The 24065-nt window shown below is 39.3% G+C and overlaps 2 protein-coding genes across 2 annotated transcripts; one reads left to right on the forward strand and one right to left on the reverse strand.

The window, feature by feature from the left end:
• Positions 1-970: 970 nt before the first annotated feature.
• LOC115791687 (cationic amino acid transporter 2) lies at positions 971-6320 on the reverse strand. The gene is made up of 11 exons (XM_030745883.1): positions 5951-6320; positions 5673-5828; positions 5289-5445; positions 5020-5153; positions 4519-4741; positions 4202-4338; positions 3805-3907; positions 1768-1901; positions 1523-1689; positions 1226-1334; positions 971-1113 (listed from the first exon to the last, which is right to left on the reverse strand). Exons 1-11 carry the CDS (start codon positions 6318-6320, stop codon positions 971-973), a joined length of 1833 nt encoding a protein of 610 aa, XP_030601743.1.
• A 3120-nt stretch (positions 6321-9440) lies between these two features.
• Positions 9441-16921, forward strand: casr (calcium-sensing receptor). The gene is made up of 6 exons (XM_030745878.1): positions 9441-9625; positions 9704-10010; positions 10195-11034; positions 11123-11353; positions 15584-15707; positions 15795-16921. Exons 1-6 carry the CDS (start codon positions 9441-9443, stop codon positions 16919-16921), a joined length of 2814 nt encoding a protein of 937 aa, XP_030601738.1.
• The last annotated feature ends 7144 nt before the right edge of the window (positions 16922-24065 follow it).

Raw genomic sequence — 24065 nt, forward strand, 5'->3', positions numbered from 1 at the left:
AAAATGTCTTTTTTATTTCATGTATATCACATTTTTATGACAATCTAAAATTATACAAATACATTAAAGAGCATTTAATAACACAGTATTGCATATATATTGGAAGTTGGGTACAATGCCAAACAAAATTAGTTAAATCCATTACAGTGTATCATATACTGAAAAAAGAGAAAAAAAATCCATTTAAGTATGAAGTAATTGTGAGTAATACAAGTTCTCACATAATAGAAATGAGTATTGTAAATACAATCATTTTGACCTGTGGCATTTTAATCACAATGTATTTTCATTCATTCATGTTTTGATAATATTTTCAGCTGCTCCCTTTAGGGGTTGCCACAGTGGATCGTTTGCACCCTATTCCTAGCATCCTCCTCTCACACCAACCCTCTGCATGTCTTCTTTCACTACATCCATGAATTTCCTCTGTGATCCTCATCTTTTTCTCCTGCTTGGCAGCTGGAATCCTTTGTCTAATGTATCCACTATCCCTCTCTCTGTAAATGTCCAAACCATCTCAGCCTTGTCTCTCTAACTTTGTCTTCTAAGCATCTTTAGCTCTGCCACCTCCCGCTCCGCCTCCTGTCGGTGCCACTGCATGCTAATCAGAAAATAATGTTCATAATATCTATATTTATTTTAAATTGTTACCTCTGATATGTGAGCTGAATGTTTTTTGTTGTTGTTGTTTTTGTTGTTTTTTGGTACACAGACCTAGTACTAATTATGTAATTATATTTGAAGTACTTGCTGCATCAGAGTCTTCCAGTAAAATTTGGCTCATTCTTGCCTGACATGTATGTCTTAGACAAAACAGTAATATCAAAGCAGAATACTGCATAAAGCCTTGTACTGCCAGATGCTGCCAAATAAAAGTTTGTGAATTCCTGAGACAAATACCATTGTGATTTTATACAAATCATGTTTTTTTTTTTAAGTTTATATCATTGAACCAATCACGTAACATTATTTATCCAGTTACATCTTGTCCAGGGTCAGTGTTTGGCTCCATAGCAGCAGTGATGCTGTGAATACTGACGTGATTGTGTGAATTTTCAAGCCTTTGTTTCTGCACACTGTGGCGAACACCATAACAAAAGTAGATGATTAAACCTGTTCAAAATGTAAAAAAAAGAAGTAGTGATCATGCTCATAAAAGTAGACAGTTCCGTGCATGTATAATTTTTTATGTTTTATAGTTGTTCCAGAGATATTCTGCACATACCTACTCCCATCCACACTGCATAGCGGATCCAAGTGTTTGATCCAAGTTGAACCATAAGGTGGACATTGACGAAGGTACTAAAAATAGGAAGTAATGGGACCAAAGGAACCTGGGGATATAAAAGAGTGGAAGCAAAAGATATTAAATCAAAGAACAAATATTCAGTTTCCCACTTCAGAACTTTGAAGCTAAAAAAAAAGATATACATATAATGTTGCTACAGGTTGGCAATATTTCTGTTTCTATTTATATGCTTTCATTAGTCAGTCTTCACTGAAAACAAAGCTGCTTTCATACCATGAAAGCAGCTTTTGCTGTATTCTGTGGTTGTCTCCAGATGACGAGGATGATGATGAACAGCATCGCCACTATCACAGAAACACAAAGTAGACTCCACCACTGAAGGGCCTGCAGGGAATCTACAGCCTCAGATATGAAGATGCTGAGAACAACAGCTAAAAAGACTGAGGACAATCAATAGTATAAATTCATTGATCAAAAAATAAGATTATGTACAGTACAATGTGAAGACCATGACTTACTAATAAAAACAGTGAAGAGAGACACATTTTTTGATGTCCTTATAGTAGCTTGTGACGAAGGACACAATATCCCACCAATGGTAAAAGGTTCTGCTTTGCTTAAATTGGAATCCTCGCTGAGGTCAGTTTGGTACCTGTAAAGTTGAGGAAATATCATTAAAATTCCTATACATTGTAGCTTAAACCAGGTGTTCAATTGTTTATATTTATAATATTCTCATAAAAAACTATTGTTAAGTCTAATTTTAATGTCTCCAACACAAATCAAGCCAATGCCACTTCATTATGTTATCTTTTGTAAGTATCAGCAACTGATTAAAGTAAAGAAAACTTGCAATCTTAATATTGCTTGAAAAAGCAAATCCTGGGTCATTCTTCTGTTTAATTTCTTTATGCTCTGTGGGTTATATCCTTAAACTGTGTACCCACACATTTTATGACAGTAATATGTCAGTATTATCAGTCATTATTTTGACTTGGTTGATAAGACAGCCAATTTGGAAATTATCTGGATGTCTAAAAATATTACTAGGCATACTGTAGTGCAAGTAGAGGCAGTGGTAATATTCATTCAGTTGGATAAGCAACTTAATTCTGTCTCTTATCACAGATGCTTCACAGCCCTCTCAGAGGGTCTTTTTCCTGCACAACACTGACATCACTCATAAAGTAAGCTTTTTTCAAAAACAAATATACAGTACTGTGCAAAAGTCTTGAGTCACCCCTTATTTATTAAATGATCCCACACTGCTTCAGTAATGTTTAGGTCTGGGCTCTGCAGAGGCGAATCCATGACTGTGTTCCATTGTGTGTTTTTCTATCCAGATATGCTTTTACTGCACTGGCAATGAGTTTGGGATCATTCTCATGTTGAAAAATGAAGCCACTTTCAATTAGATGTTTTCCAGATGGTATTGCATGGTGGATCAAAATCGAATGATACATTTCTACATTCACAATTCCATCAATTTTGACAAGATCTCCAACACCACTGGCTGACATGCAGCCCCAAACCATAACAGAGCCTCCACCATGTTTTACAGATGACTGTAGAGACTCTGTGTTGGACCTCTCTCCTGACCTTCTTTGTACATACCAATGATGATTTGAACCAAATTTGTCAAATTTGGATTCATCACTCCATCAGACCTGTTGCCACGGACTTTGAGTCCAGTACTTGTGTAATGTGGCATACCTCAGCCTTTTTTCCCTGTTTCCCTTCCTTAAGAATGGCTTCTTAACAGCCACCCTTCCACTGAGACCATTTCTGATGAGTGTTCAGTAAACAGTAGATGGATCAATTGAAGGGCCAGATACATCTCTCAAGTCCTGTGTCAGGTCTTTGCTGGATTTTGTCCTATTTCTTAAGGACATGACTTTCAGATGCTGTTCATCTACTTTACATAGCCTTTTAGACCTGCCACTTATTCTTTTGTCTTCCACTTCTCCAGTTTTCTCAATTTTTTTAAGACCACACTGCACATCATGCCAAGATATACCAAATATTTGGCTAATACCTATTTGGGAATCACATTGTTGATGCAAAAATACTATTTTATGGCTTTCACTCTGTTATCTTTGGCATTTCTCATAGATTCAACTAAACAAATGGAACAAATTACACTACATGTTTTTTCTGACAGGCTGCCACCAACAAAGTGTACAAAGAATTTGCTAAGTTGTTACAACACTGGTTCATCCCTTGAGTTAGGTGATTTTTTTTATAGTTGAATGATTCATAGGTCAGTGTTAACTGGCTTAACAAACACAAAAGTATTCCTGTTAAAATAGACAGGTACAAGGACTGGACTGAAAAAGAGTGAGAAAGCGGCCAATGTCCAAAGAAAAGCTTTGAAAGCCCTTCAGAAGGCCTGAAGAACTATTGCTCAAGACCACGTGAAAAATACATGAAACTCTGGCTCCTTGGAAATTAAATATAAAGAAATGAGAGGTGGCCCCAGACTTTTGCACAGTACTGTAGCAGCTGCTGGGATCAGAGTAATAATACCATGCATACATACTTGGGGTGATCCATACCTTAATATCAGAATACAAATGGCAACAAGTGTGTAGGCAAACAGGGTTCCAATTGACATCATGTCAACCAACGACTTGAGGTCAAACAATAATGCCATGATAGCTGCAATGACATAATTTATACAAACTTGCATAATTTCCTTTGACATTCATTTCCACACATTGCATCTTAACTAGCCAGTCACTTATTGGAGTCTTCACACTGCTGTTAAAGTATGAGCAGTAGAACAAATAAAATGTGTTTTTTAAATTCTGCATCAACCATTTCAATACAATGCTTGATGGCAGCCTCAACAAAATCAAAATAGGGAATGAGTAAAAAGAAAAAAAAAAAAATACAAATGAACAAAAAAGATAATACAGTGACACTCATTATCTCTTCTAAAGTCAGTTATACCTGCTACAACCCCCGAAGCCAATGTAGCAATGACAGGACTTTGTCTGTCACTCATTTTACTGAGAGGTCTGAAGAGCAGTCCATCCCTGGCCATGGCAAAAAGGACACGGGGCATCGGGAACATTGATCCTAGAAGGCTTCAGGAAAACGTACATAACTCATCAATAGCAACTCAGTTAAATATGCTTCTGTTTTAATTTCTAGTAATGATCCCAGTGATTTGTATTTAGTGTATGTACTATAAATGTCACCAAAGGAATATTTTAAGGTAAACAGAATTGTATTTGAGTTTGTAAATGGTGCATCCTGTTTTATACCTTGTTGACAGTGCACATAGTGATCCCACAGCAACTGTGTACTTTGCAGGGCCCCAACCAATGTATGTAAAGGCCACAGGCAGTGGGCTGTGAACACTGAGCAAATAGTATGGCATCATAAGAGTCAGGGCAGCAGACACGCCAAAATAAGCCAGGAAGCAAATAAGGAGGGATGCCACAATCCCAAGTGGGATTGACTTCTGAGGGTTCTGAACCTCCTCTCCTGAAGAAAGAATATATCATAATGTGGTTTATGCCATTATTTGCTCCTTAGATGCATTTTTATGGTGTAGTACTATGTCTATAAATTACTTTACAAAAATGTATATGCTGTAAAGCATATGCTAATGTCCAAAGGGCTTTGAGTTTTTCTTGACAATGATAATTTGAACATATTCTGAAGTTATTATCATCAAAATTTTGCTTTCCTTCTGCAGTGGATCATTATTACTAGCTTTGCATTTCACACAAAACAGTCTTGTTGACCGTCCTTAAATTTACCTGTTGTGGCAATGCAGTCAAATCCAACAAATGCATAAAAGCAAGTGGCTGCTCCAGCTAATGTGCCCTCAAAACCAAAAGGAAAAAATCCTCCACCGCCATATCTGCTAGTTTCATTCAGGGCTGTGTAGTTCCTGTAAACAATAGATATGTTCTCTGTTAGAAATTCAGGCAGCTTGAAAAATGTGGCAGAAGCCTACATACAAATACAAAAGAAAAAAAAAAAAAAGGGGGGGGGGGGTGGGGGGGGGGGGGGGGGGGGTCCATACTCATATCCATTTGGAAGGCTATCTTCATATCTGTACCAGTTGTTGATGTCCCCTTTTATGAAGCCAGAGAGGATAACAAAGAGCAACACTAGGATGTTAATTGCTGTGAAAACCTTATTTACAGTGGCCGACTCTTTAACACCAAATGCAAGAATCCCTGAAAAGAAAATATAACAATTAATTTCACCATGTCACTAAACCCACTGGAAACTCATTTGTCAAATATCACGAGTTATTTACTTTAATTAAAAATATATGGCACGTTTTGATTATCAACTTCTTGTGTTTTTCATAATTTTTTAAACTTAAATTATAATAATAGCACCCTCTATTATGTTAATAATTTATTGGGGTTTTAAATGGGTTTTAAAAGTTGAAACTTGCCTGCCAAGAGCATTATGAGGCCAGCTGCAAAGATGTCTGGATAGGGAGCTAATCCAGGTAAATCCATTGCAACTTGTTTGCCCAAAGAGTTGGCAATGACATTCCCAATGAGATCATCAAAGGTCCCACTCCATGCTCTGGCTACACTTGATGTTCCTTAAAAACAGAAATTGTGAGCAAATTCTAAGAAACTCATAAAATACAAAAACAGTAGGGTAACTGGTGTTCCAAGCAAACTTAAAATCACTTGACTATCCATCCCATGGCATTATTGTTACCTATGACATAAGACAGCAACAGGTTCCAGCCAGCGATAAAAGCCCATATCTCACCCACAGTCACATAGCTATAGAGATAAGCGGAGCCAGTTTTGGGAACACGAGCTCCAAATTCAGCATAACACAGTCCTGCTAAGATGGAGGCCACAGCCGCTATCAGGAAGGAGATTATGATACTTGGCCCGGCCACAGCTCTGGCCACTTCTCCTGAAAGCACATACACACCGGCCCCCAGTGTGCTGCCGACCCCAAGAGCCACCAAATCAAGGGTAGTCAGGCATCGGCAAAAGTCGGACACTTCACCCTCAGGCTCCAGTGGTTTTCTACGTGAAATGCTCTGCAGGAACTGCAGTACCTTTGCACAAGACATCTATAAGAATCAGGATATTTTGTGTTAATTGTGTGGATTGTTTAAGAAAATGCAAACTTGAGAACTTATGTGGGAATAAAGTAAATACAAACAGGAGCAGCTTTTAATGTTAGTGTTTACAAAAACAACAACAGGTGAAAAGCAGTAAATAATATTTTCTGATCAATGAAAGTTGTTCATCAGAAAGGCAAAAATTAAAATGTCAAAACATCCCCATATGATTTTACATATGAACATGCTCATATTTCATAACATTAGCAGTAGCTACAAGTACACATCTCCTTCACATATGATAGGTACTGCATAGTTTGGGCTATTCATTCCTACATAATGTGAAACTGAAGTAATTAGAAAATATAAGCACTAATTTTTACTTTGTTATTCATGCAATAATTCATGAGTATATTTCATGGGCTATTTACTGGAATAAAAGAAAGCAGATAATGGCTCTATTATAATAAATGTATACTTTTACAGTGTTTATATAATGTACTGATGATTCATCATTCAGACAAGACTTCTTTTTTAAAATAAGCTGAGCAAACTCCTTACACTATCTGAGATCACATCTCATAAATTATATATATTATATATACATCATACATGCATATATATATATATATATATATATATATATATATATATATATATATATATATATATATATATATATATATATATATATCAATTTAAAAAATACTTCCTTACCTTTCTAGCTGAACACTGCACTGTGAGAGTGGGTTTTGATCTGTCCCACTCTACACTATGTTTGCGGATAAATTCATTCACTGTGAACTCTTCGCTGCCCAACATTTTTTACACATTATGTTACATTTCAGACTTGTGTGCCATTTCTGAAAAAGAGTGCATCAGAATGATTTGGTTGAGGACTCAATATCAAGCAACAACTGCTTACTACTGCTTAGAGAGGTGGATTCAGTTGAAAAAAGAATATTTATTTAACATGATGGAGGCATTTACACTGAATATGTTATTAAAAAATACTGGACTCGTCCGGTATAAGACTGACTATTGATTGACATTTGAATTAGACTGAATACTAAAAAAAACCCCATTGAGACTGATATCACTGATTGATATATAAAGTCATAAAGATGTGTGCTGAATTTATTACTTTACTCTATAATTGACCTTTCCTGGAGACACATTTACTCAGTCATTATCATTTCACTCAATAATATGTGAACAAATTAACCATGCACTAATTTGCTTTAAGATTACTGGCCTCATTTACCACGTTACTGTTAATGGTTCTCACAATACTTTATACGCCTGCTGATGAGCACATTGAAGTCTACACGTAGTGTGACAACCTTCTTCTAGCTATAAAGAAGCTGACTGATACTTAGAGCAGACTTATTATTTATAACCTCTGGAGAGTTTCCATGTGCCTGATGTCTCGTGAACACAGTCGCCTTGGGACCCTGTTAAGCCAACATGTTGTAAAGTGAAATGGTTTTCACTGGCAACATCTCCTCAGCAACAAATTGACTTGTTCATCAGAGCATAAGAAATTAACTAATTGTTTGAAGAAGAACATAAGGGTGCAATCCATTGTGTCCAGGGATTCTTGGAATCATGCTGCAGATAAAATACAATGAAAATTTTAAAAGTGCCAGGAGACGGCACTCGGTTATTGAATAATAATAATAATAATAATAATAATAATAATAATACAACATCCAGGTTGAAATACAACTTTAAGGAGGGCTGCACATAATGCCAATCTTCACAACCTTTTCACTTGTAGTAGCATAGAAAAATTAGACCCCCCCCCCCCCCCCCCCCCACACACACACACACACCTATTCTCTGCCACTTTAGATGTGGTTTCTTTCAGGAGGAGTGAACTGTGAGCTGACTTAATTAGCTGAAGGAAATGGCCTATCCCTCTTTTTGTTAATGATTCACCGACAGAAAAAGGTTCAGAAGCAAGCAGCATTGCCCAGTGAAATCATTCGGCAGCCAGATTATTTTGGAAAAAGCATCCTTAAAATCAGTGAATAGCTGCCGACTGACTGCTTCAAATGTTTTTCGGTGACACTCGGGAATTTGGGAGGTAAGTTTTATTTTACCTTATATGCCATCATTTAGTTGTTTTAAGTAGATGTTTAAAAAGCAGGTAATTATTCTAACCAGTAGCGACATGACTACTTTGTGATTATAGATTTGTAATCATTTGCAATAAAACCGTGGTCAGTGACTTTACTGATTTAACACACTTTTACACTAAATTAATTTTTAGTCACAGTATAAACTATTGTTTGAATTAACTGTTACTTTTTGTTTTTCCTTTAACATTTACCAGCAAGATGCAGTAACTGTGGAAAATTAATAACTTTTTTCTCCTCAGTGCCATAAAAATTCTTCGACTTCTCTGTAATGTGACAAACAATGGCTCCTGGGGGTGGTAGTTACTTCATTATCACAGCTCTGCCCCAGCATTTTTCCAGCAGTATTAGCCAGATGCAGTAGGGCTGCTATGGCTTTTCTCCATGGTGACTGGGTTCACTGGCCATAGCACGAGAGCAGGCATTTACAGGAAGGAGGGTCATTAAAGTGTGACTTCTCCTTCAGCTCATGTAAATCCTCTGTTTATTTCAGTTCGTGTGGATATTTCAAGAACACGATGACTATTAGTGAGGTGTGAAATATTCAAATTCATCTCTTAGAATCACCACTGAAGAAGTCAACTCATTAAAATAAAATCCAAATTCTTAAAAATACTTATGTAACTGTGTGTTCTGGCTCAAGCTTAAAATATAGCCTTGGGTTGTGATGGCTCATTATAATTTTTGTCCCTGCCTAAACTGGAAAGTGAGCTCAATAAGTTGAATTAAATTGGTGTCTCACACACTCAGCATATTCCTATATATTTCTGAATTATCAGGAAAACTCAAACCATTTTGCCAGTGTTGCTCATTTTCTGCTTTAACCAAGAGCTTATCTCTGTGTTTCTAACAGCTAGACGTCAATCAGTGCAAAGATGAATAAGTCAAAACAGCACAGCAGGCAGATTGATGGGAGAAGTTAATCCTGAAATTTTCTCCAGCCTGGCAAGTCATAGAAAACAACTGTATCCAATCAAAGAAAAGAAAGATGAGACTTCCTCTGTATTATTTGACACTGCTGGGGTCCAGTTATGTGATTTCAACATATGGGCCCCATCAGAGAGCACAAATGACTGGTGATATTTTACTTGGAGGTCTTTTCCCGTTACACTTCGGTGTTGCGTCCAAAGATCAAGACCTTGCAGCCCGGCCAGAAGCCACCCAGTGTGTCAGGTAATTTATGTTCTGAGTTGAAAAAAAGTGCTTTGGAAAACCAAGTCTGTTGTACACATGCCTTTTTTGCTTTTACAGGTTCAATTTCCGTGGTTTTCGTTGGCTCCAGGCTATGATTTTTGCAATTGAAGAGATTAACAACAGCAGCATGCTCCTTCCCAACATCACACTCGGCTACAGGATCTTTGACACATGCAACACTGTGTCAAAAGCCTTGGAAGCCACCCTTAGCTTTGTGGCCCAAAATAAGATTGACTCTCTAAATTTAGATGAGTTTTGTAACTGCACTGATCACATACCATCAACCATTGCAGTAGTAGGAGCTGCTGGATCTGCTGTCTCCACAGCAGTTGCAAACCTGTTGGGTCTATTTTATATTCCTCAGGTGAGTTACTGGGCAATATCTATATCAGCAAGTCTACATATAATGACTTTATATTGGATAATACATTTTATAAGTCCTGTATGATATTTGATCAATGAAATGACAAACTCTTTACAGTGACTTAAGATAATTAACAAGACATAGAGAAAACCTGATAGATTACCTGAAAAATTTCCTGTTTCAGATAAGCTATGCCTCTTCTAGTCGCCTACTGAGCAACAAGAATCAGTACAAGTCCTTCATGAGAACCATTCCTACAGATGAACACCAGGCCACAGCCATGGCAGACATCATTGAGTACTTTCAGTGGAACTGGGTCATTGCTGTAGCCTCAGATGATGAGTATGGACGTCCAGGGATTGAAAAGTTTGAGAAGGAGATGGAAGAACGAGACATTTGCATTCATCTAAATGAACTTATTTCTCAGTACTTTGACGATCATGAAATCAAAGCTCTGGCTGACAGGATTGAGAACTCCACAGCTAAAGTAATTGTTGTGTTTGCCAGTGGCCCAGATATTGAACCTCTAATCAAAGAGATGGTTAGGAGAAACATCACAGATCGGATCTGGTTAGCTAGTGAAGCGTGGGCAAGCTCCTCCCTTATTGCTAAACCAGAATATCTTGATGTTGTGGCAGGTACTATTGGCTTTGTTCTAAAGGCAGGCCATATACCTGGCTTTAGAGAGTTCTTACAGCATGTCCAACCAAAGAAAGACAGTCATGATGAATTTGTCAGAGAGTTTTGGGAAGAAACCTTCAACTGTTATCTAGAAGATAGCCCAAGATTCCAAGAAAGTGAAAATGGTAGCACTAGTTTCAGGCCTTTGTGTACTGGTGAGGAGGACATCACAAGTGTTGAAACCCCATACCTGGACTACAAACACCTTCGTATCTCCTATAATGTTTATGTTGCAGTTTATTCCATTGCGCAAGCTCTACAGGACATTCTCACCTGCACACCTGGACGTGGCCTTTTTGCAAATAATTCCTGTGCAGATATAAAGAAAATGGAAGCATGGCAGGTAAAATATTTTATATTCACACACAGACAGTTAAAACAGTTAAACACCATGTATGCGAATCATGAAAATATGTTGTTCTATGTCTCAGGTCCTTAAGCAGCTCAGGCATTTGAACTACACCAACAGCATGGGGGAAAAGGTCCACTTTGATGATAATGCAGATATGGAAGCAAATTACACCATTATAAACTGGTTAAGATCTGCTGAAGATGGCTCTGTGGTTTTTGAGGAAGTTGGATATTACAATATGCATGTCAAGAGAGGAGCCAAGCTGTTCATTGACAGGACAAAGATTCTTTGGAATGGCTATAGCACAGAGGTCAGTCAAACTTATTTTGTATATGATACTTCTATTAAACCATTGTTATTTCTTGCCTTTAAGGGAACAAGCGAACATGTCACTGACATATCAATGTGTCACTTGCTGTAGGGAAAATTTTCAACTAAAACAGCTGTTTGCATAGCTACTGTGGGAGCAGTAAGAGTGAAATTAAACTAAAGCTGTGATGTGATGTGAAGCTAATTCTATTTGCAATGTACATAAAATACTGATGTAACCCCTGTGGTTGTGGATTATTATTAAGTGTCAAGTTTGGCATGTCACACTTTGCCATCTGGAGGAGCAATCCGGTGGGGAGAGGGGTGGTAGGTGGTGAGTCTGTACACTAGCCAATCCCTTCTCAGTAGCTGATCATCTAAAGCTAACTTTAGCTAGCTAGTTTTGTTAGCAAGCTGTATCCCTTATTAACTATGATATTAACTGGGAGGCTAATTTTGGTTTGATTAAAAGAGAAGTCAGACTGGAAACAGGCTTAAAAGAAAATCTAATGTACTTACACTGATAAATTGAACAGCCTATTACTTAGAGTGTATTTTAAGCCAAATGCTGAACAAGACAGGTTGGTCACAAGGTAGCTACAGCCTAAAAAAAACAAACAACAAAAAAACCCCAACTGCTTCATTACCTATATATTTTACTCTAAATTGAACCATAATTTAGAACCATCAAACTATATTTAAGACATTTAAGAGACCATAAACCAATTAGGAGAGTGTTTACTGAGCTAGAATACAGACTCATGTATGTGGTCTAGTTTCCACATCTGTGAGTCTGGTACTGTCCACTTGGGTCTAAGTGATGTCAATTTTATTATCAGACGGTGAGCATGCTTGCCTTCTATGTTTTTGTGATACAGACTTCTTTTTAAAGATGTACAGCAGGATTTTTTTAAGTGGCGTCCTCAGATACCTGTGTCCACATCCGCACCACAGTATAATCCCTGCTTTAAGGCACATCCCCTTTTGTTTTACATTTTAGACACAGAAGCTACACCGATCCTTTATGCATGGTTGTCACATTGATTTCCTATCTTCACTGAAAATGCTATTATATACTACTGTATATTGCCAAAAGTATTCACTTACCCATTCAAATAACTGAATTCAGGTGTTCCAATCACTTCCATGGCCACAGGAGGATAAAATCAAGTGTTTAGGCATGCAGACTGCTTCTACAAACATTTGTGAAAGAATGGGTCAGTGAATTCCACCGTGGTACTGTGGTACGATGCCATTTGTGCAACAAGTCCAGTCATTAAATTTACTTAGTACAAAATATTCCACAGTCAACTTTTAGTGGTATTGGAATAAAGTGGAAGTGATTGGGAATGACAGCAACTCAGCCACAAAGTGGTTGGCCACATAAAATGACAGAGCAGGGTCAGCGGATGCTGAGGCGCATAGTGTGCAGAGGTCACCAAATTCCTGCAGTCAATCACTCCAAACTTCATGTGGCCTTCAGATTAGCTCAAGAACAGTGTGTAGAGAGCTTCATGGAATGGGTTTCCATAGCCGAGCAGCTGCATCCAAGCCTTACATCACCAAGTACAATGCAAAGCATCGGGTGCAGCTGTGTAAAGCATGCCGTCAGTGGACTCTCGATTAGTGGACACGTGTTCTCTGCAGTGACAAATCACACTTCTCTCTCTGGCAATCCAATGTATGAGTCTGGGTTTGGTGGTTGCCAGGGGTGAAAGTAGTTTTAAATTCTTGCTTTGAAAAAACCGTGTGTGTGTGTGTATATATATATATATATATATACTTTACTGTTGCCTACCTGTATAAGGCAGAAATTAGAAGCACTTGACAATGTGGAATATATTTTTTCAGTTGTTAAGGAAGTGAGATGTTTGCACGCACTGTGCACTTAACACAACTGATGACCACCTCCACACATTCTGACTCTGTCCACCAATACAAAGCTTCTTGAAAGAAATAATCACCAAACTTTCTCAAACCTTTGGCCACAGCATCCCATTATCCCCTTCCGTCTGCTTACTTGGCAATCTAGAAGAATTGAACATAAGCTCGAAACAGACCCAAACACAGCTGCTTGTGGCCCTATCGCCAAGAAAACAATACTGCTGAACTAGAAAAACAGGAAAAAGATCAGTACATCACAATGGCTAGATCTTCTCACACAACAGATATCAATGGACAACAATTAGCAATAGTTAAAAATCAATTCGAATATCACAATAAAATATATTCCATAATTCTAAATGCCATTTCAATGCTGGTGAGTTAATGCCACTGTGGAAACAAGACCAGGAGAGGAGAGGGGAAATGGGAGAACCTACTAATAAGATCATAAAACGTGTTCTTTAGTTATCCTTAATTTATTTACTTATTTATTCTTTGTTCTGGCATTGTTTTTTGTTTTGTTTGTTTGTTTGTTTATATTTTTCTCCCTCTCTTTCCCACTTCTACCCAAAACATCTGTGTGACCCTAGATTATTTAAAACAAGGAATATTAGAGAAATAATTAAAAAAAAAAACAGAAAATACCACCTGTGTAAAATGACACAGTAAATTAAATTGAACGCACCGATCCCCTTGGCAACCACTGTGTTTTGGAGGTAAATGCGCATAGTGTAAACGAAATCTTCAGTCATAAGCAGTGTTTTTGAGCTGTACTGTGCTGTTGAAATTGAGCAGAATAACATGAAACACAATTAGTTAATCTCTCTTTGCTTTTAATTGGGATATTTTGCAACGAGCAGAGAGACATTAAACATAGCGGTGAACGTTTTAAAGGGCAGCCGTTGACAAAAGCCTCGAGCTCCGAGGGGAGAAATGCTAGAAAATTGAGGCTCCAGCATAGCACGAACAGTTCAGAAACAATTTGAAATAAGAAAAAAAAAGCTATTTATTTACTGATTACATCATGTTTTAGACTGCTTATTGCTAGCAGATCTATTCTGACTCAAAGGGCAGCTGTGACTGGTTCTGAATGGCAGATGAGTGATAACTTTTGGCAATATAGTGTATGTATATTGATGCCTGATTTAATGTAAAAATTTTAGCTCTTGAACTTGATAAAGCTGGACTAAACTTGACACCGCAGGGTTCTAGCCAGAAAAAAAATTTCAGCCCAGCTTATTGCATTAGCTAATAAGTATTAGCCTGCTAATATGAAACACTAAATGCCGCGCCTGCTCGCAAATTGAGTGATGACGAAAAGTTAGGCCTGAATTAGACTTCTGCCTCAGGTCTTTGCGGGTAACTGGAATTCCCCTCTGAAACCTACCAGTAATCACAATCCTTGTGGATGTGAAGTTAAATTTCTCGAAAGGTGCACCTCAGGTTATGTCATATGTTACAGCATAGAGTTCATAGAGGATTTCCAGTTACGTATGTACGATCGACGCTTTATCTATTAATAGATTAACAATTCTTTTTGCATATAAACCAGAAGAGTTACACTTACATATCATGCATTTAACATGTCCCAGAGTGCCATTTCCTTCCACTAATGGATATTCAGATATCATGTAAAAAGCATACACAACAATCCACAATTATAATCCAGATGTTTTATCTATCCGATCAGCCGCTAAAAGCACTCCCTACGCTCAAATATCCGTCATCACATTGTCAGCATGACAAGGCCTCTCACAGCTCCCGGGATTTTATGTCTAACAGGAAGCCCAAAATTATCCTTTTGAGCTCTCCTTTTCCTCTTCTTCCCCTTCATGTTCACGCTGGTCGCCATTTTGCATTCTGTAGCCCCGCAAAATCATGCACAAATAGGACTGTTGCAAGATCGCGGGTGCACTTTGTGAACAAACCTGGCCGTGCCCTGTGGTAGATTACAAATTGCTGTGAAAGAACACTACAGTGCAGCGATCTAGTGAGCGAAAGTATGAGTCTGGTATTTGCAAGAGGTGAGCGCCCGCCTGCTGATTGCAGTGGTAGAGGAGTTGAGAACCAGGGAAATTCTCAGCCTGGCACAAGATAACCTCAGCATGGTGCAGCGCCGGGCTATCAACCGCTGGCTAGAACCCTGCACTGAAGTATATCAGACTTTTTTGTGTACCTTTTGACTATAAAATCACCGCAACTTTTCAAGTTATGGTGATGTTAAAAAAACAGTTGCATACACAGTCACAGAGAGAAATTCTCTATTATTTTACATTTGAACGCACATCTACATCAGTTGTGTTTCTACCCTCCACATTAACTTTCTTGTCCATTTTATATTCAAAAGGTGCCATTCTCCAATTGCAGTGAGGACTGTGAACCTGGCACAAGAAAGGGGATCATAGACAGTATGCCCACTTGCTGCTTTGAATGCACAGAGTGTTCTGATGGTGAATACAGTGGTCATAAAGGTATGGAGATGCAAAACATTCACACTCTCTACTAATGTTACACTTTATTAAGAATGCAGTTTGAACACAATTTTTCTTTGTTTACAGATGCCAGTGTTTGCACCAAGTGTCCAAATAATTCTTGGTCAAATGGGAATCACACATTCTGTTTCCTCAAGGAAATCGAGTTTCTCTCCTGGACAGAACCATTTGGGATAGCTTTGGCTATATGTGCAGTACTGGGTGTTGTCTTGACAGCCTTTGTGATCGGAGTCTTTGTCAAATTTCGCAACACCCCAATAGTGAAGGCCACAAACCGTGAACTTTCGTACGTCCTCCTTTTCTCCCTTATCTGTTGCTTCTCCAGCTCTCTAATCTTCATTGGAGAGCCGCAGGACTGGACGTGCCGTTTACGTCAACCCGCCTTTGGGATCAGTTTTGTTCTCTGTATCTCCTGCATCCTTGTGAAAACTAACAGAGTGCTTTTGGTATTTGAGGCCAAGATTCCTACAAGTCTCCACCGTAAATGGTGGGGATTAAACCTGCAGTTTCTCCTGGTGTTTCTGTGCACATTTGTCCAAGTCATGATATGTGTGGTCTGGCTTTACAATGCCCCTCCTTCTAGCTACAGAAATCATGACATTGATGAGATCATTTTCATCACATGCAATGAGGGCTCTGTGATGGGTCTTGGGTTTCTAATTGGTTATACCTGCGTATTGGCAGCCATATGTTTCTTCTTTGCATTTAAGTCACGGAAACTTCCTGAAAACTTCACAGAGGCCAAGTTCATTACTTTTAGCATGCTCATATTCTTTATTGTCTGGATATCTTTTATACCTGCATACTTTAGCACTTACGGCAAGTTTGTTTCAGCTGTGGAGGTCATTGCTATCCTGGCATCTAGCTTTGGGATGCTAGCCTGTATCTTCTTCAACAAGGTCTACATCATCCTCTTCAAACCCTCCAGAAACACGATTGAAGAAGTCCGATGCAGCACTGCTGCCCACGCTTTCAAAGTGGCTGCCAAAGCTACATTAAAACACAACACAACTTCAAGAAAACAGTCCAGCAGCCTTGGTGGGTCTTCTGCCTCAACTCCTTCCTCATCCATCAGCCTCAAGACCAATGACTGTGACACGGCTTCAGGAAAGCACAGGCCAAGAGTTAGCTTTGGTAGTGGAACAGTTACTTTGTCCTTGAGCTTTGAGGAGTCCAGGAGTTCTCTGATGTGATTGCAAGGTGTGGATGTGTCAAATGTCATCTTTGTTGACAATTCATCAATTATTGGAGTGTTTTTTTGTTTTGTCTTGTTTGTTTTTTACTTTTTTGGAAGTTATTTAAACGTAGCTTTTTTTTTTTTTTAATTTTCTTCTTTGTATTTTAGCAGAAAGATCTGTCAAGCCAATATATTTTTCTTATTCTTAGTATTCTGATGTAAATTAACTCTGCTATTAGGGTAAAACTGTTTTATACATTTAAAGACATTACATCAGATCTTTAGGTTTGCTGTTTGTTCTTGAGAGGGTTATTCTCTTTCTATAACATGCTTTCATTGTGTTAGGGCACAATGCTCCATCCTCAGATAAATATTTTCTTATATTCTCTCAACTACAATGTTTTCTTAGGTAATTCTGAGCTTGTAAAACAAAAACGACTTTAAGTATAATCATAATGTATTAACCATGATAAACATGAACCAAGTTGCAAGTAAAAATCTGCTGAATTCTTTTGGAAATAGATCTTATTACGTGAAAATCCAGTAAACAAAGAGACTAAGGTCTAAATGGAAATTCTGGTCTTTCTAAGAACGCCCTCTGCTTGTGGTTTGCTTATCACAAGTATGTGACAACTGCAAACAGTGGAGGCCTCTCTCACATGTTAATGCCATTCTTGCAGTAAGCCTGCACGAGGCAGTCATGCCTTTACAATGTGTGTGAGATACAAAGTGGTAGGAGGAGCAGCCATCTGGGTGTCATGGCTCAGCAAGCAAGTGGACTCACAACGCAGGCTCATACTGAAGGTTTAACAGTTTATTTACAAGTTCCAATCAGTCCAGGATAAACAGGGCGAGTTTTCCAAGTCACAGGTTCCGTCTCCACTGACGGGTACATCAACAAGGAGCCGCTCTCTCTCAGACAGGCAGGGTCCAAATCACACAAACTGACAGGTTAAACACAAACTCTGCACTCTCTCCAAGTCTTATTCTCTGGGAACACCAGGGAAATCTGCATGGAGGAAACGCACAGATGAGAAAGCAGGTATTTCATAAGCGACACTTTTGACAGGGGAAAAAGAACAGAGCCAATGTCACTAACATGAATCACAAAATAATCCAGCATTGACTGAACGTCAATGCTCTGCTTAAGTAGCACCCAGACAAGCAGATCACCCACAGGTGTGCTTCAGTGGCAGCGTGGGAACCTTGGAGGACCCGCCCACTGAAAGTCAAAGGTGTGGTCAACAGGCACACAGGGAAGAGAGAGAGAGAGCAATAAACATAAAGGGGAAACAGGTTAGCCAGCAGGCAGATCATGACACTGGGTGCCAACTGTAAAATCTTTTCTAGACTCTAATGAATGCATTTATTTCAGAGCTATGGAAGGATCATTTTACAAATGTAAATATGTGAATGAGAATATTTTGTTTATATTTCCGTATTAAACTTATCCTGACTTTATGTGGCCGAAGTAACAGCCTGTGGCTTTAAGGTGTCAATGATACTGTTTAGTGAATCACTGAACATGTATGTGGCTGTTCAGTGCACCCATAAACATCTCTGTTCATGGTTGTACTGAACACAAATAGTAGTGTATGGTTGTGTGGAAGACTGTATGGTAGAACATCAGTGAAAAGGTGTCTGCTTTCCAAAAATAACCCCATCAGTGCTCACCGGAATTTTGTGAAAGTGCTTTCTACTTTGAACTAAGGTTGAACGGCTTACAAAGGGTAAAGGGTATGGAACTGCATATTAACATACATACCAACATGAAAATATCAAACCAAAGTTGAAGTACAGTGCTGATCCCACATTAGCTGAAACTCAGTACAATTATCCTAAACCCCTAAGAGAAATTAATACAAATATCAAAAAAGGAAAAATTCTGCCTTTTGGAGAGCCGCAGCCAAAACCATCACTTTGGAATGACCTCAAGTTAGGCAATCAAATAAGACAGTCTAATAAAGCTGAGCTAAAGCAGTTCCATCTCCTGTCAGTTTATCAAGTCTGATCTACACAGGCAGAAATCCTTGTTTTAGGTGAATGCTGTCAAAAGAGGTTTGACCAGTTATTAAATGAAATGATGTCATTCATTTCAGGCTGTGAATTTTTAACATGTGTATTTAATAAAGGCAGAGATAGTCATGATGGTTTACATTTTATTAGTGTTAGTAAGATAAGATAAGATAAGATAAGATAAGGTAAGATAAGATGAAACTTTAATGATCCCACGACGGGGAAATTAGCGCATTACAGCAGCTCAGTACAGAAAACTAAAAATAGAATAGAATAAAATAAAATAGAAAAACACTATACACATATACATAAGCACTATATACAGAAAATATATAGTCAATACACACATGTACATATACACACATATACACACACATCAAAACACTATATACAGATATCAAAATATTATATACATTTGTAGCCGGTAAGGTACACAGCACACACGGTATGCATTATATGGGTGAGTGTAATAAATAAAATGTATCTGGACTGTATGGATAAAGTGATGGCAGAGGAGGTAAAGTGTCCAAGTGACTCAAGACATTATGAAGTGTTGTACAGTCTAACTGCTGTTGGGATGAATGACCTGCGAAAGCGCTCCTTCCTGCAGCGAGGATGTTTCAGTCTCTGACTGAAGGAGCTGCTCAGCTCACCCACGGTCTCATGCAGAGGGTGATGGGGGTTGTTCATGATGGATGTCAGCTTTGCTAACATCCTCCTCTCACCCATCACCATCACAGACTCCAGAGGACATCCCAACACAGAGCTAGACCTCCGCACCAGTTTGTCGATCCTGCTCCTGTCCCTTTCGGTGCACCCACCCACCCAGCAGGCCACTGCATAGAAAAGGGCAGATGCTACCACTGTGTCATAAAAGGTCTTTAACAGAGTCCTGCAGACACCAAAGGACCTCAGTCTCCTCAGCAGGTGGAGTCGACTCTGGCCCTTCTTATACAGGACGTCTGTGTTTGTAGTCCAGTCCAACTTGTTATTGAGATGAACACCCAGGTATTTGTAGGAGACCACTGTCTCAATATCCTTTCCCTGGATGTTCACCGGTGCTGTAGGGGGTGGCATCCTCCTGAAGTCTATGACCATCTCCTTCGTCTTGCTGGCGTTGATTTGGAGTGCGTTGTTCTCACACCAGCCGACAAAGTCACTGATGACACCCCTGTATTCCTGGTCGTTCCCATCTGATACACATCCAATGATGGCCGTATCATCTGAGAACTTCTGTAAGTGGCAGTGGTCCGAGTTGTACCTGAAGTCTGAGGTGTACAGACTGAACAGAAAGGGTGAGAGGACCGTGCCCTGTGGCGCCCCCGTGCTGCAGACTACCACATCAGACATACAGTCATGGCACCTCACATACTGTGGTCTGTTGGTGAGGTAGTCGATGGTCCATGCCGTCAGCTGACTGTCTACTCCGGCTCCCTCCATCTTCCCTCTCAGTAGTGCAGGCTGAACTCCCAACTAACTGTCTAGTTAGTTCTATTCAGTATATTGTATTTTATAATATAAAGATTATATATTTTATATTTAGCTTAGTTTTATTTTAGCAAAAAAGCACAATGAATTATTTTTAATATTTTAAATGGAGAATTAGAAATTTTACAGCCAGGTACAGCTGTGAGCAATGACCAGAAGTATTTGTGTCTAAGTCAAGAGGACTGAAATTCCAGCATGAGAAATATACAAAAGAACAACTGTTATTTGTTTAAATGCTTTTTATTTTTGTCATTAAAAACGATACAAAAAATACAAGAAATAAAACAATTCCACACATATTTACACTAGGCACAGTGGGGGCTGCGTGTGTGTGTGAGTGGCATGTCCTTGTGTGACTGGCATTTCAGCACTCACTCAGCAGTCTGTCTGCACTGTCGGAACATACCTGGCACTGCCAGGGTATGTCCCTGGTACATTTGCCACATGTGTATTTGTAGCAGTCAAGGCATCTCACAGTTGCACAATTGTTCGTGCATCGATGGTTGACCTGACACTTCGCCCTTTTGCCTGGGCTGGGTGTGGAAGGTTGTTGCCGAAGCAGTTTCTCCTTGTGTGCCTTCTTCTCACTCACATGAGAGTTACCCAACTCTTTTGCAAGCTCAACCAGGAAGTCCACCCGTCTCTCCTGCACCCCAATGCATGCCTGATAAAGCACATGTGCATTCAGTGCTGCCATGTCAATCATGTTGTAGAACACGGCAACTGGCCATCTCCGTGTTCCTGCACGCACGCTGTACTCCCGCACCATTTGGTCCATCACATCCACATCGCACTTTGTTTTGTTGTATTGTGTGACCGTGTTTGGCTTCCTTTTGGTGGTATCCTCAGTCTCAACCACGCTGTGCATGCTGCTGAGAACGTAAACGGCCTTCTTCCGTTTGGGCGCATACACTGTCAGCGTGGCACCAGTGGTTGAAAACACCTGAGTGGTGGATTCAGTGCGATCCATCTGTCTAGCGGATTGAGGAATTTCCCGGCGACTCTTGTTGACTGTGCCGAGGATAGTGGTTTTCCGGCTACGCAGTCGTTGTGCAAGTGACAGTGATGTAAAGAAATTGTCCGTGGTTACAGTTCTGCCCTTGTCCATGAACGGTTCCATCAGCCTCATCATTACAGTCTCGGACAGTCTCTCCCCGCTGGGACGACTGGGGTCCTTGCCAAAATATGGGAAGACATTACAGATGTACTTTGATTTCAAGTCGCAAGCCACCCAAAACTTGATGCCAAACTTGTCCGGTTTTGTTGCAATGTATTGCAGGAAACAGCAGCGAGTCTTTGATGGGAAAAGCTGTTCATCAATAGTGATGTGTCGACCAGGGTTGTAGGATGCGATGCAGTTAGTGACAAACGATCCCCAAACATCGGAGATTGCAGCAAACTTATCGGTCTCCGCTCGCTCACTGCGTGTAAACATGTCATCAAAGCGTAGGTGTCGCATGATGTCTTGGAAGCGGTTTCGGGCCATAGTTGCAATGATCCTTGGGTTTGCCAGGTTTGCTGACCAGCTGTCACGTAGTGATGGAACCTTGGTCACCCCCCGCAAGATAATGACTGAAATAAATGCCATTAGTTCCGGGAGATCCATGAACCAATCCAGCTGCTCCGTGTGACGTGCATGTTGAGTAGTCCATTCTTGAATGCTACGAAGCATGTCAAGAGTGATAAAACAGAGGAAGCTCTGAAGGCGACTCCGGATACTTCGTCTGGCCTTAGCGCTTGGCTCTCCATCTGTGGCGTACGGTTCTATTGTAGTGAAATGGAGATGTGTCCCCACTTGTTCTTCATGCCACACTGTGCCATCTTTCGCAGTCTCTGTTGGCTCACTCCCCAAACGAGCTCTCTTTTTTGGTAGAGGGAGAGTCTCCTCATCTGCAAGATAAACAATTTCAAATTAACTTTTTGTTTGGTCTAAATAAAAAATAGTCAGGAAAATAAAATAGGTAGGTTGAGAAATCTAACTTGAAGATAGCTCAGAGTCCGAATCCGGTTGAAGGTCTAGAAGTGTACGGTACAGAAGTGTGAAATGCTTTTGTGAGTTCGCCCCCCCCCCCCCCGCTGATTCCTCAGGCAATGGCCACATTTACAATTGAAGAGATGCTAATTGGAGCCATCAGAGTCGTCAGTTTGGACTAAGGGTCTTTTGACCCTCTTTCAGGACTTCAGGGGGGAGGTCGAAATCCTGGGGACTTGTAGTGTTAAAGAGCCCACACTGTGTGAACATGAAAGCCAAGGCTTGGACATTTATAGCTCAACAGCACCACCTAGGAACTCACCCAAGGAAATATTCCTCTGTAAAGTTGTGCAATATCCTCCACAAGTTAAAACCACAACCCCACATCCAAATCTTGGTAATAAAATTACAGAAAAAAAGAAGAAAAATTTCAAGTCCAAACTACTGTGTACTATAAAAATAAGGTAAAAGGGCATTTCAAAAGTGACAGACCTCCCACATTTCTCAATAAGTGGACAACATGCTAAGATATCCAGTACCATGGTTGACCTGAAGCAGGCTGAGGTGCAGCTGGACAACCAGCTCCTCAGCTGACAGACTCTGAAGAACTTTAGAGGCACAAATATAGCTCAGCAGCAATACCAGCATGTTGCCTATATCTGAACTCTAGGGTGGGGTGAGACAGACACTGAACAAAATAACCAGGAAGCATCGCATGCTGAGTACATCTGTGAAAGCTTGCCCTAGCTGAAAAAGAAGATGGCTTTGTCAAAGTACTGTAATTATTCAAATGGGAAACACCGACACACTCGTAAATTTAACTGAATATTAACTACAACTCAATTTTAAGTTCAACCATTTTACAAAGTTTATTCAAGCTAAAGCTTATTTTCATATTTTGTTTCTGTAAAGCACCAACAACATCAAATGTAGAAAGTGAAAACAATGGAAGGCAAACTTTTAAAGGCTGCAGTGTACTTTTATTTAGCTGTTTATTTTATGGATTGCATCAAAACCTCAAAATGAGTTAAAAAAAATCCATATACTTTTCATAGATACAATATACACATATTGGGCTACAGCCATTCATAAAACATTTCTAAGGTGAGGTAAGGTAAGAACTTTATTAATCGTCAGGAAAATTTTGTGCCTTTTCATGCTCAGAGCATTAACGATAGAAATATGAGCAGTGTATAGTCACAGAGCTGAAACCAGCAAAAATACATTTAGAAACAAAATAAAGGGCAACTACTAAAAAGCAAGATACAAATAAGAACAACAGTATAAAAGATAAACATGAATATAAATATCAGCATGTATTGCATGCTGCAGTACTGCAAATGTATGTAACAATGTAACAACAGGTTAAATGTATTAGTGGAGTTTGGTGTCACCAAAAATGTAGCTAACTTGTATTTTGAAAATTTCACGTCGAAAATGTTTACATAACACACAAGAATCTAAGCGCCGACTTCCTGCTTATAAATGTTGCCTCCACAATAAAAGCGGCACATAGGAGGCTTTGTGTGAATTTCGGGGTTTGGGTAATAGAAATAAAATAAAAACACAGATATGAAATAATATTTTTTGCACTTGTAATGTGTAACTTTTAAAACGTTTATTTTTGAGTCATTTTTCCCCTTAGGGTCGTTTTGAAAGCATTTATTATGAAATACATCCAGCT

Source organism: Archocentrus centrarchus, chromosome 14, assembly GCF_007364275.1.
Source record: "Archocentrus centrarchus isolate MPI-CPG fArcCen1 chromosome 14, fArcCen1, whole genome shotgun sequence".
Classification (NCBI taxonomy): Eukaryota; Metazoa; Chordata; class Actinopteri; order Cichliformes; family Cichlidae; genus Archocentrus; species Archocentrus centrarchus.